Below are 23,880 nucleotides of genomic sequence, written 5' to 3' on the forward strand. Positions count from 1 at the left end.
ATCAGGTTTATGAGTGATAAACCGTAGTGGTGGTATCTGGTTGGCTCAGTCTCCGAAAGTAACTCCATGTGTGAACATAAAATGCAAAATATGAATTGGACATCCATCTCATTAAAATTCAGCGAGGCGTTTCTCTGGTTCTCGGATCAGTTAATTCACCATCAAGTAATAGCCAGCAACATGTGAGCAATGATGCATGACATTAGCCCGCCATTTTGTTCTACATTTTGTTTCTGAGGAGAGAAAGAAATGTCCTCGTTAGGTCATTGACCTGTGGGCTGTTACATAGTCTACTCTGTATAGGATGGGAAGATATATCCGAATCATTTGTAGCTGTGTTTGGCTGGTCATCTATGAATCAATCCACTGACCGACACAACAACCACATTTCCAAAGTATCGTTGAAATTAGTGCTAGATCTCATGAGTTAATTCTGGATAATGCATGCTTTAAATCACAAATGTAGTGGTAGTTATATCAGTTACGTAATGCATTTGACTCATTGATCAATTGATTGGTTTATTTGTGATTAACACCGTGCTGAAGAATGTTTCACTTCCTTGTATATGGAGGCGGCCAGGTTCATGAGCGCTCGGATCAAGCAACCTGCCTTCGTCAGGTATCCGGGAGTGTTTTGGCAGACCTCTTGATTTAAATTCATTTATTTATTTGATTGAGGTCTATTGACATTCACAAAAATATTTCACTTATACGACGTCAGCAGGCGTTGTGGTGGAAGTTGCTCTTGACAAAGGCACCGCTGAAACAGCAATTGAAGCCCGCGACCCCATTGGTACAGAAACTAACAGTTGCAACGAGTCATTTCTTTAAAAGAAAAGAGTGAGCGAAGAAGTGCTTAGGGTTTAACGTCGTGCTTAACGAAGGAGTCTTAGAGTGCATGCACGTGCAATGTGCCTCCTTGTTGAAGGACGGATTTCCACCGCTCTTTTATCTAGTGCTGCTTCAATGACGACTTACCGAAGGCAAGTAAGCTGTACAATTCGTTGCACTATCCATTAATGCTGAACGCCAAGCAAGGAAGCTGCAACTTCCACTTTTAAGGTCTTAGGTGTAACCTGACCCAGTATTGACCCTGGATCTACAGCTCTACCCATCGGGGCCGGTCATTTAAAGAAAAGACAACACCAGACCAAAAGTATGTATGTATCGATAAAGAGGCACATTTAAAGTTCCTACACTTTTTAATGTTTGTGATTTAGGGATACCAACATATCACACTTAAAAAAAAAGAGAAAAATCGAACCGGCCGCCATGTATTCCTATCCAAAAAATAGGACACCGTGATTTGAGCTATATGTACCATACACAGATTGGACGCAATCCCCAGCAAATACGACACCGTTGTTCGCTATGCACACAGATGGATACAAATTTTGTCACTAGGACATGTGTAATATGCAGCTGGTTGCTTTTGGTTCATTTAGATACGGTACACATGTACCCAAACCTTGTCTGATTAAACACATAACCATGCATGTGTCATCCTCGAAGTCTTTACTTAAGACCGAATTTTACACATTCCAGCATACCAGTTCGTCAACATTCCATACATTGCGGTGTGGAAGCTAACATCATCGACGATTTCGTGGAAAGTTTGTTTTCTCGCGTGCACGCGAGATTTTATGGTTGGAGGACACGAGAACTTGCTGTCAGCCGCACATATGCGTGCGACAGTGCATGTAAACCTTTTTGAAACGTTGTTATGTTCGAAATAACGACATGGCAAGTGGAAGTTGTCAGCTTCCATACCGCTATACAGCCGTTAGCCAGGCAGGAATGATCAACACAGACCAATATATGCTGCGTCACCCTGCAGATATTCCCACATCTATGAACTAAACATCCGAAAAAATTTAAGAATATTTTTAAATGAGACTTTCTTAATTTTGAAATCAAATCTATATTTTTTATTCTCTGATAAAAGAAAATAAACATGAACACAACTACTTCTCTTAAGAAGATCTTTTTAAACAGCTTTCCCATATTATTTGTTTTATTTGTAACATTTCACTTTTAATAACACATATATGATATATAAAGGACATGAAATCTGATTAATGGTGTTCAACAACGCGAGACAACTGCGTTATCTCCCCTTTCGTCTTATCACATGTAAATCTTAAAAGCAATCATACTGAAATCCTACTGCAAACTGCTTTGTTTCTGCAGGAGAAAGGAAGCAATAGCGTTCAGTAATACCGATTCTTTGCTTTAATTTGAATGGATACGTATTTCATGCTGTAATCAATAATATTTCACTGATAAAACGGCGGCCATTTTCAGTAATGTAGGAAACCGGATTTCTTGGAATAAACCTCCAACATTTGAAAATTAATCGATGAGCTTTCTCACATGTGAGGCACAGATTTACTCCTCCAAGATAAGTACGCATGTAGAAAATTCCAGTATGGGGATGATTGAAAGACACCTTGAGCACCTGCCAGTCATGAGACAGGACCCTGAGTGGTACATGAGCAGGCATCATTCGCTCAGTAGATCTTAAATAAGACGAATCGGTCACATACTTATGTAAAGACAGCGTTTTAAACATTGCCGAAAAGAAAGAGAACTGAAATACCAGCTGCAATTTTTTTCTTTTTGGTACGTTACTAAAATGTGCAGAACAATATTAGGGCATGGAGTCCATGAACTGGACTACATCACGTAGTGTAGAGGCCGCGGATCCCACAGTGAATACGACCACAGAGTAGATCTTCCTGACGGCGTCCCAGCGTTTTGTCTCATCTGGGTCTTTCTCTATTTCAAACAGGGCGTCCGCGATACCCGGGAAACTGGCTCCCGCGTAAGTGTTCACCGAGCTAGGAGCGAATATCAGGTGACTGTAAAGAGAAAGTATGATCGTAACAATTAATGTAAATAAACAAACTGGGCATTATAGCATATTGTTTTATTTAAGGGAACTATAATCGCCATTGATTGGCTAAATGACAGTGAAGATAGGATTTCTTGAGTTAAAGCTCACTCCATCTTATCAGCTACAATTCTGTATGCCTTTAAGCACACAGTCAGTTATAGCAAATTTCATTGTATGCTAAATATTCAACAAATAGCCCAGTTCTTAAAGCCCAGATTTAGTCACACTTTGAACTACAGAGGCAATTAATAAACTAATTTAAAAGTATTCTGAGAAAACCGTCTTAAGACGAAACGACGAATTTCTTCTAATAAAATTGAAGCATATCCTATATTTATTTATTTATTTATTTGATTGGTGTTTTACGCCGTACTCAAGAATATTTCACTTATACGACGGCGGCCAGCATTATGGTGGGAGGAAACCGGGCACAGCCCGGCGGAAACCCACGACCATCCACAGGTTGCTGGCAGACATATTCGGAATGTAAACTATGCCATAGCTCTCTTATCAGTTATACACCAAACATTAAGGCACTTATTTCTCTAGATACTCAGTGGGTTTTCCTCATCCGTCTTTAAGATTTGTGTAATTTTTATATTTGTGCTTTCTGGAACTTGTTATAAGGGATTGGCATTGTATAGGGTATGAGGGGGCCTCCGATGAGTAAAACCCACCAAGTTTGAGTGTTTTAACTTAATCCAGTCTTTATATACACGGTAAAAGGCAGTGATTTGTTTGGATGCCAATATTATAATACTGACCGGAACAGGGGTCTGCCTGGAAGTCCCATGGGGTCGATGAAGGCTCTCTCTACCTGGATCATCTGGTCATTCACCATCCGGGTCAACATAGGACTGGGGGCAGAAACAATAATACGGTAACATCGCATCAGGTAGGGTGGGGTACCTTTCTCCGCAGAAATGGCAGTCTGACGCAAGGTGAATTGACAACCGATGGTTGTAATACACATTAAAATACAGATAGCTGATGTGTAATGCGCAAAGGTTTGTAGTAATCTTTGCAAACATCTGGGTCCAGTTGTTCGAAAGTGTGCTTACACTGGTATTAAGTCATGTTTTATATTTACAATTTTAGTCAGACTCAGCCGCCAATGTAGTTGTTCAAAGTAAAAGTATGACAGCAGCAGGTCGTATTTATTATAGCGGTACAGTTACGCAATTTTTGGGCTCAGTGCAAAATCGAATACTTTGTCCAAAATTAAATCTGGTAATAAGTCTAAAACAATTTTGAAAAACGTTTTTTTGTAAATTATCCGCAAATAATCTCTGTATATTACTCATACATACGTTATTCTGTTTATGCTGCGATGTAATTGAACGATGTTTTTTTTTTTATCAAATAATGATGTATACTGAACTATGCTGCTTCTATTTGGAGTGACAAGGCACCTGACAGAATTAGTTCCAGTGAAAACAGTTTGGGTTTCACTTTGTACTGAATCGTAGCATTGCATTGCACACTGTAAATTGCGATTAAATACTGACGGTACTGTAATAACAGTATTCAGGGTCGTGGGTCATCGTGAACCATCGTGATTCAGTGGTAAGCAATGCAAAGCTTCTCGATTAAATAGTCTGAATGCAACCATACATTCGGGTAAGGAGTCACGGATGAAATATGTCAGTCGGATTCATAGACGTACAACTCTTTAGTATTAAATTGTCTCAATCTAACGTGCCACCATGGCAACAGTAGACTGCTCGAAACTGGATCGTTTAAAATAAAACTGCTTTGACACTACATTCTGAGAATTCTTTTGTCACTAGGCTCCTCACCTACACATGGTTAAATCTACACTTTCAAAACACTGAGTAATCATAGCTATATTTTTCTAAATAGTGAATGATGTCAACAGTTCCTTGTTAACAGTACGACTACTTGGTTCCAGACAAAGTTTGACAATGTATGATTTAAATATGACAATATCGAAAACTTACTTGTTCCTGTTTATGGACTTGAGTCTTTGATGGAAATCGGCGGCAGCTTTGATGAAGCCATCAATGGCCGAGGTCAGCTGAGCTGAAATGCACAGTATGTACAATACTGAGTACAGAGCATGGTTCACTGACAGTAAATCAACGTTTTCTTGCTGCATGTGCCTGTATCAACGTCTTTTGAGGAAGAAATGGTTAGCTGTTTGAGTTGTCTCCCTTAGCTTGGATCAGATTTTCTGTTTCTGAAGACGTTTTTTGTATGACGATTAATAAACAAAGTAAGCAAAGCTTATCCTGCAAACAGAGGTCGTGAGAATCACGAGTTAGTCGTCGGAATGAGAATGGCGGATATCTAAGTATTTCATATCTCCATGGTAGCTCTTCCTGTTGAATCTTTTTGAAAGTGTTGCAGTGTAGTAGGCTGGGAACAACACTAAATCGATCAACTTTCTGAAAATAGTGCATGTGTGGCTGATGTGAACAAGGCATTCTAAGCCTTCAATAGCAGTAGGCCTATACTTTAATTTAAAAGCCACAACACCTGCATAAAGTGACCAAAATGGCCTGCCTGTTATTTTAGGCTGGTCGATCCAGAGGAACGGGACACCAGTATGGAATGGATGCAGGAATCTGAGGCTGTGGACACCATGCAGTTTGGAATGCAGAGGTCCGTTTCTAAGAGACCTGGTTCTTCTATATGTATATGCGTGTTTTTGACAAAGTGTGTGTCAGCAACAGTAGATCTTAGGGCAAACGTGAGACTCTAACAAGAACACAGAAATTATTCCTTTACAAAGTTAAATCTATCTACTTAAGTGAATCTGAACAATTTGTCATAAACAAAAACACAAATATGTTTGGTTAAATTCAAGATCTGTCCTATAGATTGTTCAGTAGAAGATGTTAGGGCAAACGTAAGACACTAAATGAGCACACGAATGCAAGGATGTGTCTGTTCTCTCCTGGGCAATAGATTTGCTTATTTCGCCATAACCAGAATCATAGGCCGTATATATGCTCTGTGTGTCAACGTTCAAAATATTTAATAAGATTCGCGTGATACTCCAATAACTAATCTTAGCAGAGAGGTGCTGTGAGCGTTGTAAGAGGTGAATAAACTTACTAAGATTGATTTTTCCCTTATTACTCATCAAGGAGCCGTAATCCTTATAGAGTGTTGTTCTGAAGTTGCCCAGCGCCACGCCATAGTCACTCACGTTAAACGGTAAAATGAGAGATTCTGCAAGATTTCGAGCAATCTCGGCCCAGAATTTGGCAACAGCTGTATGATACTGTAAGGAAAAAGGTAGGTCAAATGCTGTTAACATGGGAGTAATATTAGAAATTCTAATTAAATATCGTCATTTTCACCACAGTAAATTATTAAACAGCCTTGAGCTAAACAAATAACTGTAATGTGTATACATGTAAAATGGAAGGTAAAACCAATTTAGGATTACTACATAGTTTCGGCAACTCACGAAGAATCCTCTATCAATGATCTTGTCAACAGCAAAGAACGTCTCGTAGGCCGAGTGATAGAGCGGATAAGAGCCAAGTTTCATCGTGTTCTACAACGTGAGAATTACATTGAAGGATATCAGTTAATATTCATAGTTTACAACAACCTTGTAAAGTCACCAATTTTTACTCTTTTCCGTTATTCAGTTATCTTCGCTAAATGTCACTTTGCGCAAATTTTGACCAGTTGATTTACATATTACTTACGTTCTACGCCATACCAAATAATTTCATGAAAATCAAAAATCCGTGAGGGTGATGACAAATGTAAGTGAGGGCGATGACGAATGTAAGTGAGGGTGATGACGAATGTAAGTGAGAGACTGGTGGTGGGTAGTAGGGGGAAGGCAACCTACCTCGTCATATGTGTAGCTGGCATCGATACAGGGAACTCCCACCCTGTGCAGGAACGCCGCGTAGTCACTTCCGGAGCCCAGATTAAAGATTCTGATGCAAAACAAAGGATTTTTTATGTCAAGAGGTCAGTGTGTGGTACCTGTAGGTTCTACAAGGATCCATCGTCTCATTATATAACTGTCTTGTGATTTAATGTACAACTATTGCATGCTGAGTGGAATATGGTGCTTTGTTGGTGCTATGCAGCCAATGCCTTCAGTAAGCTGACCAAGGTGTTACAACATCTTTTATTAGATACAGAATTATGCCTCAGAACGTGGGTTAACTGTTTCTCGTGATCCACCGAATTATGACCTTTGAAATCACAAATAATCAAGGGTCTACGGTAAATAAAATTTTGTGATAAAAGTACACATTCATGTAGATATTCATCATGCACCAAATCTAAGGCTAAAATCAACTCGTTTTCAACAACATACAGAAAATGAATAAACGGAACAACTTCTTTTGGTAAACATTTTTAGACAAAAAATTGGTAGATTCCATCAATTTCACATTGCTTAAGATATAATTATCGAATTTTAACAAAGGACTCTACTTTGGTTTTCCCAAGGCGCTTTCGTTTTTATCCTTGGCTGGGAAGGTATGTAGATAAGTGTCATACACCGTCTTCCTGCCTGCCGCCACCTCACTGGGGTTCGGGTTGGGAACCTGTGAGAAAGTTGAGAAGAAGTTTGATTACTTTCGTTTTTTTTAAACACGAGCACAATATACGTCATAACATAATATATGTCAGCAAGCGGAGAAATAACGTAATAAAGATGGTTTCTCTTTCTAGTTTTTAAAACTGTGTTGTTATGACGACAAATGTGTTCAGTGTTATTGCAGCTACAGCTTTATTGAGAAATAAGCCCTCTGTTATCATGTTTGCACAACTTTCATTTATCATACGCCAGGCCTTTCATAACAACACAGTTAAGCTTAGAACTTCACACAAAAAGCACTATTCCAAGCAGAGAATTAGAGTTAACTTTCTAAGGGTTTAATTCTTATTATCAAGAATTTTTAAAATATATTTTGTGGTATTTAGACCGCATTCAATTCCGCACACCAATACAACCTTACCTGTTTGGATGCATCATAGATGGCGTTGTACAGAAGAGGAGAGGCTGCGGTTCTCAGAGAGAAATTTCCTGAAAACACCCAAATATTGCCATGACAACGTGATTAACCACCTGTATATCATTACAACAAGAGTCCAGACAATGGTATAATTATTATGTGTGCTGAAATCTTGTATATATTCTGCCCGGTTTCCTCCCACCACAATGCTGGCCACCGTCGTATAAGCGAAATATTCCTGAGTAGGGCGTAAAACACCAATCAAATAAATAAATAAATAAATAAAATCTTAGTGTATGACCCCTATATACCTTGGACAGCGATGTCGACGTTAAGATAGGCCACAGCTCTCTCCCCCAGAGATTTGATGTATTGCTGGAATGATAATCAGAGAACATGAACCTGAAGACGGGCACATAAAAACGGATAGTTCTCCACACCTTAACTGGGAACGTTTCTTATTGCTCGCCTATTGCCGTCTATTCCTGCCTTAACGATGGAGATTTGTAAGCAAACTGGTGACTGAATACAAAAAACTGAGGCCAGTCCACCTTGGACCAGAGTCGCCATTGCGCAGGGAAACGGACACCTTTGGGGTTTTTAACATCGCGGTTCAGTGCCGTGTATTTCGTATGTTTCTTGTATTCTTTGATTTCCCCTTCCTGTGTCGATTGATGCCATCGAATATTTTTTATTGGTACGGTTTTTACAAAAGATAACAAATATATTGGCCTATCCCTAGATTGCCGATATAATTAAGTTTGTTATCATTCTCGTGGACATCAAATTGACTGTTACGTTATTGAATTTCGTTGTATTTACAGAGTTTGGGCATGGGAAAAGTAGTTTAATCTTTTGCTTTATGACAAAGCGCCAATACGGAATCTATACATATATAACTGCCAATACTGCTGGCTCTACTTTGTTTGGCGCTCTGCATGTAAGACAAAATACTCGTCGGCACTCAAGTGTATACTTATGTATGATATCCTTGACATGGTGTTTCAATGAGACAGCACTATAAATGTCAATACTATTCCCGTCCTTCATGCTACAAGTAGATACAGTGGTGAAATTACCGAACTAATGATGGCAACAACGCTGTACCCTAAACAAAAGATAACCGTTCCAATAACTGTGTTCAAACACAGTTCTGTAATCTTTCTCCTACCTCCACCCACTCAGTTGAGCCAATCAACGCATACTCCTCTGCTCCCCAACTGCATAAAAGGATGGATCGTCGAGGTTTCCAGCCTAAACGAATTAAAACATGAGAAGATGATGGGTTGAATGCAGCAGGTGGAATACACGATGAGATGTACAGCGATTGAATTTTAAATTGCAAACACCAAAAGTTTGGAAACGACACATGACAACAATGAAACATGAAAATTCATGAAGGTGACGCCATCCCCAAAACATGAAAATAAAATGATTTGTTTGAATCTTACCGGTTCGGGCAAGTTCTGCGAAAACCCTTGACACTTCCATCATGGCGGCAGTTCCACTAGAGGGGTCGATGGCGCCAAACACCCACGCGTCTCTATGGTTACCGAGTATAACATAGCGATCTGAAAGACGATATGACTCCATTTAGGTCAATGTCTGAGTTTGCAATAACTGTGACAAAATTCCTTTAAGTTCAGTGAATCATATACCATGGGCCAAAACATTTAGGACGAAAATGAGCCTTTCGTTAATAGGGCGCTTGTAAGCAAATAGCGTTAAATATCCTGTATCGCTGTTTTGGTGACAATGGATGGACTTTGTACCAATTAAAACGAAGACAACAGGCTCCATTACTTTCTCTGAATTGATACTAAGGCCACCGAGGCAGAGATACAACTTGCGTGGGATAATACACCCTCACCTGGTTCAATCTCTCCTCTGATAATGGCCACAGCGTTGTAGGTCGTCTTTAATGATGTGTATGTGCTCACGTGCAGTTTCACTTTCCTGTAATAACAAAACATTTGTATCCACAATCACACTTGTTTGATTGCTCTATATGTTCCCTTATATGACGCTAGTCAGATTTATGATTGGATATCGACATCCAAGGACTAAACCAACGCCTATTGGCAGCCTCTGAGGATCCGGGTAAAGCTCTCCAGTTAAAGCCGCAAATATGCCATTTATTTATTTATTTTTTTACGCCGAACTCAAGAATATTTCACTTATACGATGGTGGCCAGGGTTTTTGATGTGAGAAGATAATATAGGATACGTTCAAACCGCCCCACCCGTATACTTACGTGTTCGCTGTCATAAGAATCCCAATGTTGTAGGATACGTTCAAACCGCCCCACCCGTATACTTATGTGTTCGCTGTCATAAGACTCCCAATGTTGTAGGATATGTTCAAACTGCCCCACCAATATACTTACGTGTTCGCTGTCATAAGACCCCCGATGTTGTAGGATACGTTTAAACTGCCCCTCCAGTCTTGTGGTGCTTGATCTCCACCGAGTTTCCTAAACCCCCCAAAAAAGAAAAAAAAAGAACCTTGTATACATAATAGATAGAGAGAGTATATGGCATTGCCTAATTTTACCCCGATCAGGCTTATAACGTATTACACAAAGTAGAGATAAGTTTATATGTGCTACATCTCATTTGGCGGTAAGTTGTTCCAAATGATAAATTCTTTCAAAAACGAAAACTCAAAACAATAACTTTTATTAATGACTCGATTTTTTTGTGATTCAAAATATCTTCCTGAAAAGATCTGTGAAAAGCTATGTGGGCCAGTTAGACGCCTAATTTTCTCCCAAAGGCCTCAAAAGCACGTTAACGTCAACTTGCCCCAGTAAAACTTTAGCATCGTTGTAGCCAATCGGATGGCTGGGAATCTTGGGCAGGACAGCTTCCTTTGAAGTTCTGTAGGCCGTGTCTGGAAAACAATGTTGTAGATATGTCCTAGGTAAATATCCACATGAGCAGTTTGGAATTTTATCGCGCGCGATACGCGATAGTACTCCACATTCTTTAAAACCGCGTTGTATAAATGGGACGCTAAAGTAAATCTATTAGCTGAGATTTAATGAATAGTTATGTGATCTTGAAAGTACGGACATAACACACATTTGTATAGAATCGTGAAACGACGAAATCGTGAACGTAGGTCAAGACAAAAAATGACCATAAATCAGCTATGTTGAATGTCTGTGTGACAAACAGTTTTTTAAAAAAGCGTTCATATACGGTGTACAACGTCTGAATCTGAACCTACTATAGACACAAATCAGACATGCTTGATGTCTTTGTAACACACAATATGTTAAATAATGTTCAAACACGACTTACAACGCCTGGGTCAGGATAAGAAAAAAGGTGTCCCAGTCTGCCATGTTCATTGCAAGTTTTTATAACACACAATTTCGTTTAATAATCTTCACCCAAGGTGTGCAGAGCCACTCTTACACTGATTGAGTGGAGTAACATTTGCTCACATGCTGATTCAAAATAACAACCCAATATAGTGTGATGATTAGTGTCATCCGAAACACGATACTCACCGGTCGCTGGATAACCCGGGGTGAGCGGATCCCCAGAACCCATGAAAATCGATCCCCGCTGGACCCCTGTCCCAGGCAGCCACCAGTCGTCCGGGTAGACCTTAGGGTCGGTACCCCAGGCATAGTCTTTGGGGTCCGAGTAGAGAATAACCCCAATGGCCCCATACCTGGTGGCGATGTGTACCTGTGATGTTTATAGATGACTATTAAGGCCTTGTCTTCAACGGTATGACCGGCCTGGATAGCACAGTTGATACAACGTCCGCTTCGGGACCGGTAGATCCAGGATCAATCCTTGATCGAGTCACACCTAAGACTTTAAAAGAGGAAGTTGTAACTTCCTCGCTTGCCGTTCAGCATGAAGGGGATAATGCAACGACCCGTATCAGTATAATGGCTCGGGCGGGCCGGCTTACTTGCCTTCGGTAAGTCGTCTCAGTGAAGCAGCTCTTGATAAAAGAGCGTTGGAAATCCGTCTTGCTACAAAGAGGCACATTACACGTACATGCACCCTAAGGTTCCCTTCGTCGTCATATGACAATGAAAAATTATTGAGTACGACGTTAAACCCCAAGCACTCACTCAAACGGTATGACACGTGTCAGATGTACCAGTCATCTCGCCAACAGTCAGTGCTTTACTCAGGGCTCTCCGGTTTCCTCAACTCATACCTGTACCGGCCGCCAACTCTAAAATCTATCATATGTCCTGTCAGAAAGTAACAATTTGTGCTTGTGTCACGTAGAGATACATTAACGGCATAGTAAAGTGCACAAATCTACCAGCCCTCCCATTCTGAGATGGGTCTGAAACAGAGAAATAAAAGGAACCAGGCACCATGTACGTACACCACTAGTTACCTTTATATCTACTATGGACATGAAATATACAAACACCGGGGTTCCCGATATAGCTCCATACCCGGCGTACAAGGGCTGGTGGATTTGTGCACTTTACTCTGCCGTTAATGTATCTCTACGTGACACAAGCACAAATTGCTACTTTCTGTCAGAACAGATGATAGATTTTAGATCTGGCGACCAGTACAGGTGTAATGTGAGTTGAGGAAACCGAAGAGCCATGAATAAAGTACTGACTGTTCGCGAGATAACTGGTAAACTTTTCCACGCCTGACACGTGTCATGCTGATGGAAGGTAAGTAGGCTCCAGTAAACTTCATGCAAGACTACACGAGAGAGCGCTGTTAACCGCTTATTGTCACTATGGCGACTAGAAGAATGAAAGTGGGGAAGCCTTGAAAATTCTGTCCGAGAAATCTTAGGACACCACTTGAATTGTTTCAAGTCGATTGTGATACACTAAATCTCCCCCATCTTACTGGGTTTTACTTTCATCGAATCATATGAAAATAAAGTTTGATTTGAAAATATCGCCTGCTTGATATTTATAGCTCTGGGCAGGGATGCGTAATGTCTCTTTCATACTGTACAGTGCATTTTAATAGTAGTATTTTATATATTATGATTTTCCTGTTCTTCTTTTGGGTGAAAGCCCATATGACATGTGCTGTCTAAGTACACGGTCATTGATAAGGCATGTAAAGCAAACATTTACTGTTTTTATCATGACAAGAATGACTATTGTAGGTTAAACGAGAATTTACCTGACCGGTCAGGTCGGGTATTGAGCTATATCTGGAACACGAGACCCAGTTTTCAATCGGCTGTTTTATTGACCATTCACTCAGCTTTTTATTATTATCTTACGATTTTATCACTTTAACAGAATTTAAAACCGGGCGTTTAGAAACTACCAATTAAGCCTTCCTTATTACCATCTACGATATCTTGTCCAGATATCTTATACTGAAACGTTCACCTGTTCTCTTTCATTTCCTAACAAACTTGCCTGAAATCAGTCTCCTTTAATCATACACCTGACTGCTGATTAGCCTAAAACACCAGTGAAAATACTGAAGAGGGGGGGGGGGGGAACAACAACAACAAAAAAGCAACACGTACAACTGCCAAACAATCATAGAGCTAGAATTCTTACCTTGTCTCCCCGAAATATTTTTCCATAGCGAGCGATGACGATTTTGCCGGAAACATTGACATTTTTTGTTAGAAGGTTATTAAAATCTTCCACTCTGGCGTAATTCACGTAGATAAGGTCTCCCTAAAGTAACAAAAAGAGTACTGAAATATGTGAAAATACGTGAACAAATTATAACAGTATAAAAGGTTGGAGCTTTTACTGTAATCGTTACACTGGTATCAACCTATACTGCTCGTCCGCCAAATGTAACGGGAATTTCCAAATCGATTGTGGCCTGGGAGCATATAGCAAGAGAATCAATGAACAGTTAAATTTCAGTGTGGAAAATAAACGAAATATAGGCGATGTTCTGGAACAACCCCGTTAAAGTGCTGGTTCATCGGTAAGACATAAACTTTGACGAGATAGATGAACGGCTAAGTGTTACTTCTTGTAACACGAGATAATCATGTCCAGGTTCATATAATATCTCTTGATCAGTGGTTTTATTTGCTCGTTAATTACTTTCGGAATGAGCCAACATTCTGCCCCCTTCTTACAGCCGACCTCATTTCTCAGTTTATACTGAAGCTATACGACCTTCCCTCCTGACACTATTCACATAGGATGTCCACTCACAATCTGAATAATTGTATATAATTTGAAATATTATATATTATTTGTGTGGCAGATTTGGTCCAATTTTCAGTCTACGTTCATTGCATTATATATGGCTAGTAAGGGTGTTCATACTGAATTATTCAGTTCATCAAACGGGAATCTTTCCAACTTGGAAGGAACTGGGCCAAAGCTGTGTATAGTCTGTTGACCTTTCCCGTCTTCGCGATGACGTTTTATGGGCAAACTAACAACGTATTACACTTTAACGGCAAGATAAGAATGATCATTCAGTTTGTAGGCCTACCCGAGTCGCCATTTTGCGACAGAGAAATCTATCACTCATCACTCACCACGACGTCAGCTTTTGGGGAATAGGCATTGAAGGGCAAAACGATGTTAGATTTGTTCTCCTTATCGGTAAGAATCTGCTCAGCTATCACTGACGTAAACGTTACATCACCAGTCTCGTTGATGAACTGTACAACGTTCGGATCTGTTTCGTTAGGGTAAGACAACAGAATGTTGTAAGGGGTCAGCTTGGTTTCAGTATAGCCCAGCGTCTTCCAGTAATCTAGGAGTTGTTGCGCTTGACGCAAGTCAGCCGCTGTGCCGGCTAAGTGTGGCGTTAACGTTAGATTTCTGCGAGGAAAAAAAAACACAAAAAACACGTGACAGGAAATGAACTATTGCTACACGCATCAGTAATTTTGATACACAACAATACACAACATATGTGGCCCCTGACCATGACTATCAGTCGTACACCTCTTTACCTGTTTTGTTCCTGTTTAACTGTTTAATTTACTCACTTGGAAATGCACATGGGATTAACGAATTAACTTAGTATAAACCTACAGACCTGAGTAAAAGTAAAGTTGCCTCCGTGGGCTTTGTCCAGTTTTCTCTCACCATAATGCTGGAGGCTGTCGTATAAGTGAAATATTCCTGAGCACGGCATAAAACCGTAATCATACAGTAAACGTTCAACGATTACTGTATATGTTTTACACATATTGTGTAAATGTTTTCCTGGTACAGTAAACATTTCACTTTTACGAGATGAGCTAAGGTGTTTTACTTGACTTAGTCATCTTTTACATTGTGTAAGTAACAATCAGTAAACATGTATATGTTCTGGTACGGGTATATCTCACTGTCCACAAGCTGGCAAATAGCTGAACGTTTAAATCCGGCCTTATAAGACGCTTCTCTTTTGGAAATTATGGGTATTAAGTCACTCCTTTCCAAAAACAAATAGACCTACTGCAGCATGCATGAATGAGGACAACAAATCTGGGCTGCATCTTTCTGATATATGTTTCGATAAATGTATTCTCATAACCGTTAAAAGTTTATCAAGCTATAAATGTTAACCTTTAAATTACAAAAATAAATGTATACTTTTATGTGAAGTGAAACTTTTCTGAATCGGATACTGCCAAGCTTCACCTATTTCGGTAAACCTTTTCGGGAAAATTTAACAGTGTACAAATAATCTGTTTGTATTGCCTATATATGTAGACTTCAGTGCAATTTTAACAATCTGGTGGTCTAATGGGGTCCCATTGTTTTATAATTAAACATGTTTCAGGATTCTGAGCCCTGGGGGAGATGGATGAGGTGCACAGATTATTACCAGCACGTTATGTAAGATTCTGCACATGTATCTATATTTTATTTATATATTATACATGGCTATGCTCAGGGTGGCACAGGATGTATATCGTATCAAGACGAGTAAGCACAGATAACTCACCTTGGTACAGTCTGGTTAGCATGATAAATTCTGTACCACTCAGTGCATTGAAAAATGCCGTGAAGTGTAAGCTTTTTACAATTTTGCTTTCATTTTTTTTTTTATTTCATACGTGTTTTACGCCGTACTAAAAACTATTTCCTTGTACGGCGACGGCCAGCGTGAATGTGGGAGTAAAGCGGGTAATTACCCGGGGAAGCATTTATTCTCATTCAGATCAGGAAATCTATAGTATGAAACGTTCGCCAGTCCTCAGTACATAACCAAATGAGTGAATTACATTAAACTTGTAAAGCTTAGTACGATCGATGGCCATGCATTATTAAGAATAAATTTGAATCTCGTCAGTTTATTATCTTTTATGTATGTCTAAATCTTATTCCATCGCATACAACTTGATATTTTTAATTGTATAGCTGCACGTTTTCTTCATTATATAGGCTACAGTTGACAAGCAGTCGCTATTCTTATTTTAGCAACCATTTCGCTGTCGCCGCCATTGTGACTCTACGCTGCAATCAAACTAAACAATCCTTTTCTTTGCTCAGTATTGCTCATTTAATTACTTTAGGCGGCTAGCTTCAAGGTTTTTCACCATGCAGTACATCCGATTCCACTATGTTAAAAAAAAATGAAAGGACACTTTTCAGGTCGATCCTTTTACTTTCCTTATATTACCAAAAGATACTGAAAAAGTTCGATACCTTCTATGTTTACTCCTTCTTTGTACTAAAACACCTTGATATATGGCGTACAGTTAACTCTAGAGATAAATAAATCATATGTATTACTGCAGTTTTATTAGATATATGTCCGATGTCACATCTTTCGTGTTAATAACACAGACAAGTGTGGTGACAACACAGTACTTTTTAGTAATCTTAGGGACAGACAGGCCGACTTACCAACCGACCCAGAGACAGACAGAGCGACTGACCAAAAGACCCAGAGACAGACAGGCCGACGGACCAACAGACCCAGAGAGAGACAGACCGACCGACCGACCAAAGACCCAGAGACAGACAGGCCGACCGAACAACCGACCCAGAGACTGACAGTGCGACTGACCAACAGACCCAGAGACACACAGGCCGACTGACCAACAGACCCAGAGACAGGCCGACTAACAAACCGACACAGAGGCAGACAGGCCGACTGACGAACCGACCCAGAGACAGACAGGCCGACTAACCAACAGACCCACAGACAAACAGGCCGACTGACCAACAGACCCACAGACCAACAGACCCAGAGACAGACAGGCCGACTGACCAACAGACCCACAGACCAACAGACCCAGAGACAGACAGAGCGACTGACCAACAGACCCAGAGGCAGACAGGCCGATTGACCAACAGACCCACAGACAAACAGGCCGACTGACCAACAGACCCACAGACAGACAGAGCGACTGACCAACAGACCCACAGACCAACAGACCCACAGACAAACAGGCCGACTGACCAACAGACCCACAGACCAACAGACCCACAGACAAACAGACCCACAGACCAACAGACCCACAGACAAACAGGCCGACTGACCAACAGACCCACAGACCAACAGGCCCAGAGACAGACAGAGCGACTGACCAACAGGCCCAGAGACAGACAGAGCGACTGACCAACAGACCGATTAGATTAAAACTCATGTAAATGAAAATAATCTATTTCCGTTTTTACGTCACCAGAACCACGGTCTGTAACGACGAGCATTGGCCAGAATTACCTTCAGCAAGATGACTGACTGGTGGGAATTGTGGATTTCATCTTTGTAGAAAATGAATGGTTTATTCATCGTGTTTGAAGACTAATTATCGCCACGTATACAAATGTCCTATTTCTCTAGTTATGGTGTATATACATCAGCAGTATGACGAAGAATCACAGCCGATTTGTTGCTGCGGTTGATGTAAGTAAACAAAGTTGGAGTTTCATATAGAAACAAAAAGTCTTTTTTTCTGTTTTGGAGTAGCTAGCTCTGAAACTACAAGAGGTTGTTATCAATAAAATTACAGGATTTGTATTTTTGTGAACTATCTACTGAAATGAATTAAATTCATACATTCGATAATTAGAACCTAAATTTGGGGTTTGGTACAAAGTTCGCCGGTACTCCGGTTGAAACGTGAGATCCCCAATCCCCACAAAGAGCTAGACAGACACGATTCTGCTTGTCATTGTGTACTGCATGATTCCACTATATTAGCTTTAGTCAAATTCAGATGCGTTAGTGAGTAAGTCATTGTCCTGTGTTCTAATTATACATATGTGTGCACAACAAGAATGTCTACATAAGTAAAATAAACGTTTATTGTATACATATGTACAATTCTTTCATACACATGTACAATGCATTTATATTTATAAATGTACAATTCTTCTGAACATTTGTACTAATACTTTTTTATTTATTAATATATTACATAGGTACAAAAGTACTGGATATATGTATGACTATTTTGCAAATGTAAAATATATCTATTTTTCACGGAAATAAAAATTCCTTTATCCCAGGCTTTGAATGTCAGTTTTTAACAGAGTAAAATACACAAATTATGGAGAATAAGATTAACCTTCCCAGACAGTGTTTAATTTATTTACTTATTTATTTAATTTTAGACGACCGCGCCCGGCATTATGGCGGGGTTAGGGCGAGGGGAACCGGACATCCCAGGACGGTGTTACATATTCATCTTTTCACACTCTTACCTTAAGTTATCTCTGATTTTGTTTGGATCCATCATCTTGATGATGCTCTCCGTGATCGTAGCGTTCCCATCGTGGATCAACGCCTGCGGTACCCCAGGAAGGAAGACCCCGTCTTGAGGTGGGGGCGTGCTACATTCTGCAGGGGACGGAGAATTACTCTCACTCCCTTCTCCGCGGTCTATAGCAAATCGTCCAATAAGAATACCAATAATAAATCCGGCAACCAAACCGATGGCGGCAACGAAAGCAAAATGTTTCTTGTTGTCAAGCTTTTTAAACTTGATTTCTTCCTGTAGCGGATCCATATCGGCGATAGGTGGTACGTGTACCTGTTGTCCCTGTTAATTCCAAACGTATGGAACCCGTTTTGAGTTCACCTCTGATCCCCGCAATCTGTGCGATACCTGCAAAAGAGCAGATATAGAGCCTTGTACAGGTGTATTCACTTATATTCAGGTCAGAATATCTTTCGAGCTTATGTTGCTATTCTACGTTCACATACATGTAGGAAGGTTGAAATAGTCCCAGGTACTTGAACCAAATAATAAGTAAAAGTGTAAGTATTCAGTTACCATAGAAAAGGTTTTCTCCAGGGCCGGGCAGCTTCTGTGTCAGGTGAACACTTAACACTTACCTGAACTGAGAAGATCCGTGGGCAAGCGAGGCTTCTCTCCTTTTGTTATGTTCAGCTCTTTATTGTTTTCTTTAAAACATATTGTTAGGCCCCTCGAGCTAGTCTGAGGATATGGTTTGTTGATCTCTCCAACTCGGCATTTATGTGGTTTCATTCAACGCTTCCTCATTTACATTCTGCAGTTCAAATACGACAAGGGAAGTTATTTTGCATAGTGACATGTTAAAGTACACGTAGAACTATTGAAGTGTTAAAATGCGGAATTTGTTAAAGGTGGCCTTCTGAGAAACGTATTAATGAGGTCAAACCCACAAAAAACAATAGATTTACTGCTACAGCCAATCTCCAGGCGGCCGCCCCGTACGATGTGTGAACTGCCACACTACAGCGTATATGTGAGGGCATTTTCTTAGCTGGATCCATCAGAGTGCGTACAACGGATTCTTCATGCAGTGAGAATTTACAACTATGGGCTATATCTGTCACCTGATGTACAAGGAGAAGATCAAACATCGGTTTTGCGTTCATCTATATGAACAAGAAAGTAGCTCATATGACACGTTACTGCTGTGTATACGACTATCGTTTTTCGCGAAGTGTCCCAAGACAACCTGTTCAACTGACGATAAAACCTATATCTAAATTACAACCTGAAAAAAATTCGAAATCTTTGGAAGTTAGTTGATGTGAAGTATATATTCCTTCCAATCACACTACTGAGTACACATACATGTAAGCCATATCGAATGACTTACTGTTTTTTACCAGCTAACAACTTGGAGATTCGGAAGTTTCAGTAAATATGCATACATCAGCAAAAGCACACAAAGGTGTATCTGTGTAAGTGTGGAATTGACCCATGGAATGAATGATTTTAGTTCACACCTTCCAAGTTTTCATATTTCAACTCCCGTAAAGTGTCATTAACGTTAAAACCCCTCCATTAACCTCAAACCTAAGAGACTGAATGGTATTTCCGGTAATAGACTATGCTGTGTACTGCATATGAGGGACTGTGGATATATCTTCTGTATTTATCTATGATCATAAATGAAGTCACCATCTGATAAATGAATTATCAGAATATGAAGACATCACCTTTCATATTACACATGTATGCCTCCATATAGCGGGATCCTCTGGTGTAGGCCTACTAGGCATCCCCGAGGCCCTGTCTCTTTGCGTTGTTTCATATTATCGCTTATTAAATGATGACAACACAGAATTTTAAGTCATTCTAGTGGGTTCCTGTTCTGCTCGGTTTCCTTCCGAGATAATGCTGGCCGCCGCCGTATAAGTGAAATATTCTTGAGTAAGGCGTAACACACCAATCAAATAGTAAATAAGTCAAATTGCCTGACATGGTATGTTGTGGCCAATGAGGTAAAATAGAAATAATAAGATTTATCTGGGTCCAAGCGTGTTGCTTCTTTCACCTTCGTCACGTGATACATTCAGATCGAGTATCAGGTATTATTTACGGGTGCAGAAAACCACGCATAACCGAATATAGGACACTGAAGTACATTTATGTTTCGCCATTGTTATACAGGAATGCAATACAGGCGAGCCTATATACCTGTGACGTGTGGCCACGTGAGCCTCTTTGTACAGATGAACAGCATCATTTCAAACCAGGCCTACTTTGCTTGAATAACTACTAGCGAGAAGACGAACAACACAAACCGTCAAAACTAGATGTTCAACAGCATTGTTTATTTCCGAGCAACTGTACATAGTCAAACACCAACGTAAGACTTCTCAAATGGGCAGGCTCTTAACAACACAAATGGGTAAAACAAATGGGTTTAAACAGGATTCCATGAACACGGGAAAGCCTAACTGCAAACATCTTAGCATATAGGTGGTCCGATGAAGTGTATTAGGGCATAGAGTCCATGAACTGGACTACATCGCGTAGTGTAGAGGCCGCGGATCCCACAGTGAATACGACCACAGAGTAGATCTTCCTGACGGCGTCCCAGCGCTTTGCCTCATCTGGGTCTTTCTCTATTTCAAACAGGGCGTCCGCGATTCCGGGGAAACTGGCGCCTGCGTACGTGTTCACTGAGCTCGGAGCGAATACCACGTGACTACAAAAAGAAAATATGCATGTTACTGTTTAGGTACACAAAATAATCAGCGAGAACTATGACGTTAATCTTCTATATACAGATTACTAACATAAAAGAATGCGGCATTAAGAGTAAACTCTCAGAGCATCGATGACGGCATGATAAATGGCAAATGGTCACATTTCATAGGCGAAATCCGGCCTTTTGTCAGTTTACTTCCGTTAGGGTTTTATTCTAATTGTTTATTTACATCTTTAAAAACTGGCAACTTACATTTTCCCCAGACGCTATGGCTTAAGCAAAATCAGTCAAAAAGAAAGCAGTGATTTAGTTTATTAAACTGCACTGGTCTAGAACATTCGGGAGCTCTCGCTAAACGTTCACAAATCCATTGTGTTATTTACGGTGTTATTACGCCTGTTACGTTACTTTTTGGGGACAACACATTTCCGGCAAAATTTAATGAAATAATTAAGCAACATGTGGGTTGCTTTATTAATGAGAGCCGGAGATTTAATTAAGCAGTGTGTATTAATATCACCAGTCTCAGGCTGATGAGACAAAAGAGACAAAAACATCTGTAATCCTATTTGCATATTTAGCTGTATAATTTTAGGAAATTTTCCAAAATATTGTTCCTAGATATCTGTCGATTTTCTCATTTATTCAAGCACATGTCTATGTTATATCAACCACTTTGAACTGTTGATATGTAGCCCATTCAGCACTGCACGTTCCCACCAAAAGCACTTTCTGTTGCACAAGTAATGCGCTAGTCTGATTACATTGTATATATAGTTACGTACAGTCATTTATCTGTCAAATTGTTGTATTCACCAAATGGATCACAATACAAGTCACGGTTTATTGTGGTCCCAAAGATTACAAAATAAAGACTATATATAAGAAAAAGACCATTTAAACTTTTCAGCGATCTTTGATTGGTTCAGGGGTTGGGTTAATAACATTTCTGCCATTTCTAACTTAAGTGCAAATTTGAAATGCTGTACGAAAGCTTGTTTGGGGGCTTTCGAAATTAAAATTTTGTCCCCTTCATCGCTGTTGTGTTAAAACAGATGTGTCCAAATTTCAACTTCCTGTAACAAAAATTAATCATGGTTTAAAAATTTTAAAATTTTGATTTTAGTGAGAAAGGGCTTTGAGGATTGGGCCCCAGATTAGCAGGTTCAAGATGTTAAGGAAGTGCCCAAGGTTAGTTGATGCTGCTCAGATGTAAAAGTGTGTTCCCCCATAATATCAAAATATGTTACAAACATTTTTATACTGACCGGTACATTGGTCTACCCGGAAGCCCCATGGGGTCGGTGAAGGCTCTCTCTACCTGGATCATCTGGTCATTTACCATCCGGGTCAGAATGGGACTGAGCACAGAAACAAAACACACACAGTTGACCCAACACATACAGATAGACAGACAGAGAGAAAGTCAGGTCACAAGGCAGGGGAACAGAGTAATTTCCATTCCACAAACATTACAACGATCAGAATTTGATTTCCCCCGGGCTGTGCCCGGTTTCCTCCCATCATAATGCTGGCCGCCATCGTATATATAAGTGATAATATTCTAGAGTACAGCGTAAAACAACAATCAAATAAATCAAAGAAATTAAATTTAGACAGTCCACAGGTTCGTGTTTGACAAATGTGAATGGTGAAAGCTGGCAACCCACCGACTGGATCACTTCAAATAGGAAAAAAACCGGATCGAGAGGTTTTCGCAACTGAGCAGTTCGTCGACAAAACTGCTCTAAGCGCTTACGTATGAGTCATCACAAGCCCTGAAGTGTGCCGTATCCATTAGTCACTATTGTATGACCAATAACAATATACCTACTTTTCTCATCACGACCTGCTGAAGAATTAGCAGTCTATGGTAATTTAAACAACTTGCTTGTTCTTGTCGATGGACTTCACTCTTTGGTGGAAATCGGTGGCGGATGTGATAAAACTGTCAACGGCGGAGGTCAGTTGACCTGGAATTTACAATACAAAGTACAGGATAGGTTTCTTTGTATAAGAACACGTTACTGAATGTTCCCTTCCCTAGGAAACATTGATACAATAATGTATATATTATCGAATATACCGCTACATATATGTGAGTCGTTATTTCTATTTGTTATTTGATCGTTGTTTAACGCCGTATGGGTGATCGGGCTTCCCAAGAACTTTCGCACGTATAAACTTGCACGCCTTTTGCATGGCGTTAACACCAATCAGAATATTTAAATAAATAAATTGGTTGATGAAACATTCATTGAAATCTTTCCTTAACAGCGAATTGAACTTTTTCTTGCTACATGACAGTTCTATGTGGATTAATTTTGAGTTGAATATCTGTTCACTGAGGCTGTGAGTTTAAATCCGGCTTAATAGATAATAAATATCGATCTTTTTTGTACATTTAGCTTTTGGACAGAAGTAAAGTCTGCCTAACAAAGAGTTGTCTTCCTTAAACTGACCAATCTAGAACTTGCGGCGATTAGATCTTCCTATGAAAATCTCTCTACTCATTTTGCTTAACGTTGCTTAAGCTGTACACACAAGTTGTGTCAATAACTTGATAGAGGTACAGGGCAAATTGGCATGCAATTTTGATAAAATTTTCAACACATTTTAAGGTAGGAACATTCAAGCCATATAATAAATAAATTTCTTTCCACATACCTTTATCTTGTGATACTGAAGCAAG

At 39.9% G+C, this 23,880-nt stretch overlaps 1 protein-coding gene across 1 annotated transcript in view; it reads right to left on the reverse strand.

Annotated features, from left to right (window-relative positions):
- Window positions 1-1,999: 1,999 nt before the first annotated feature.
- Window positions 2,000-23,880, reverse strand: part of LOC135466961 (uncharacterized) — a 33,302-nt gene continuing 11,421 nt past the window's right edge. The window contains exons 16-37 of the mRNA XM_064744715.1: window positions 23,080-23,161; window positions 22,457-22,549; window positions 20,982-21,185; window positions 19,423-19,474; window positions 18,459-18,796; window positions 14,342-14,630; window positions 13,389-13,511; window positions 11,373-11,556; window positions 10,660-10,747; window positions 10,242-10,328; window positions 9,725-9,810; window positions 9,306-9,425; window positions 9,026-9,108; window positions 8,166-8,229; window positions 7,858-7,925; window positions 7,331-7,443; window positions 6,732-6,822; window positions 6,336-6,425; window positions 5,978-6,146; window positions 4,858-4,939; window positions 3,661-3,753; window positions 2,000-2,861 (exon numbers count right to left, since the gene is read on the reverse strand). Coding sequence (XP_064600785.1) covers window positions 2,651-2,861; window positions 3,661-3,753; window positions 4,858-4,939; window positions 5,978-6,146; window positions 6,336-6,425; window positions 6,732-6,822; window positions 7,331-7,443; window positions 7,858-7,925; window positions 8,166-8,229; window positions 9,026-9,108; window positions 9,306-9,425; window positions 9,725-9,810; window positions 10,242-10,328; window positions 10,660-10,747; window positions 11,373-11,556; window positions 13,389-13,511; window positions 14,342-14,630; window positions 18,459-18,796; window positions 19,423-19,474; window positions 20,982-21,185; window positions 22,457-22,549; window positions 23,080-23,161 — 2,810 coding nt within the window. The 3' untranslated portion in view covers window positions 2,000-2,650. The remainder of the gene's footprint in view (window positions 2,862-3,660; window positions 3,754-4,857; window positions 4,940-5,977; window positions 6,147-6,335; window positions 6,426-6,731; window positions 6,823-7,330; window positions 7,444-7,857; window positions 7,926-8,165; window positions 8,230-9,025; window positions 9,109-9,305; window positions 9,426-9,724; window positions 9,811-10,241; window positions 10,329-10,659; window positions 10,748-11,372; window positions 11,557-13,388; window positions 13,512-14,341; window positions 14,631-18,458; window positions 18,797-19,422; window positions 19,475-20,981; window positions 21,186-22,456; window positions 22,550-23,079; window positions 23,162-23,880) is intronic.

Source organism: Liolophura sinensis, chromosome 6, assembly GCF_032854445.1.
Source record: "Liolophura sinensis isolate JHLJ2023 chromosome 6, CUHK_Ljap_v2, whole genome shotgun sequence".
NCBI classification, from domain to species: Eukaryota; Metazoa; Mollusca; class Polyplacophora; order Chitonida; family Chitonidae; genus Liolophura; species Liolophura sinensis.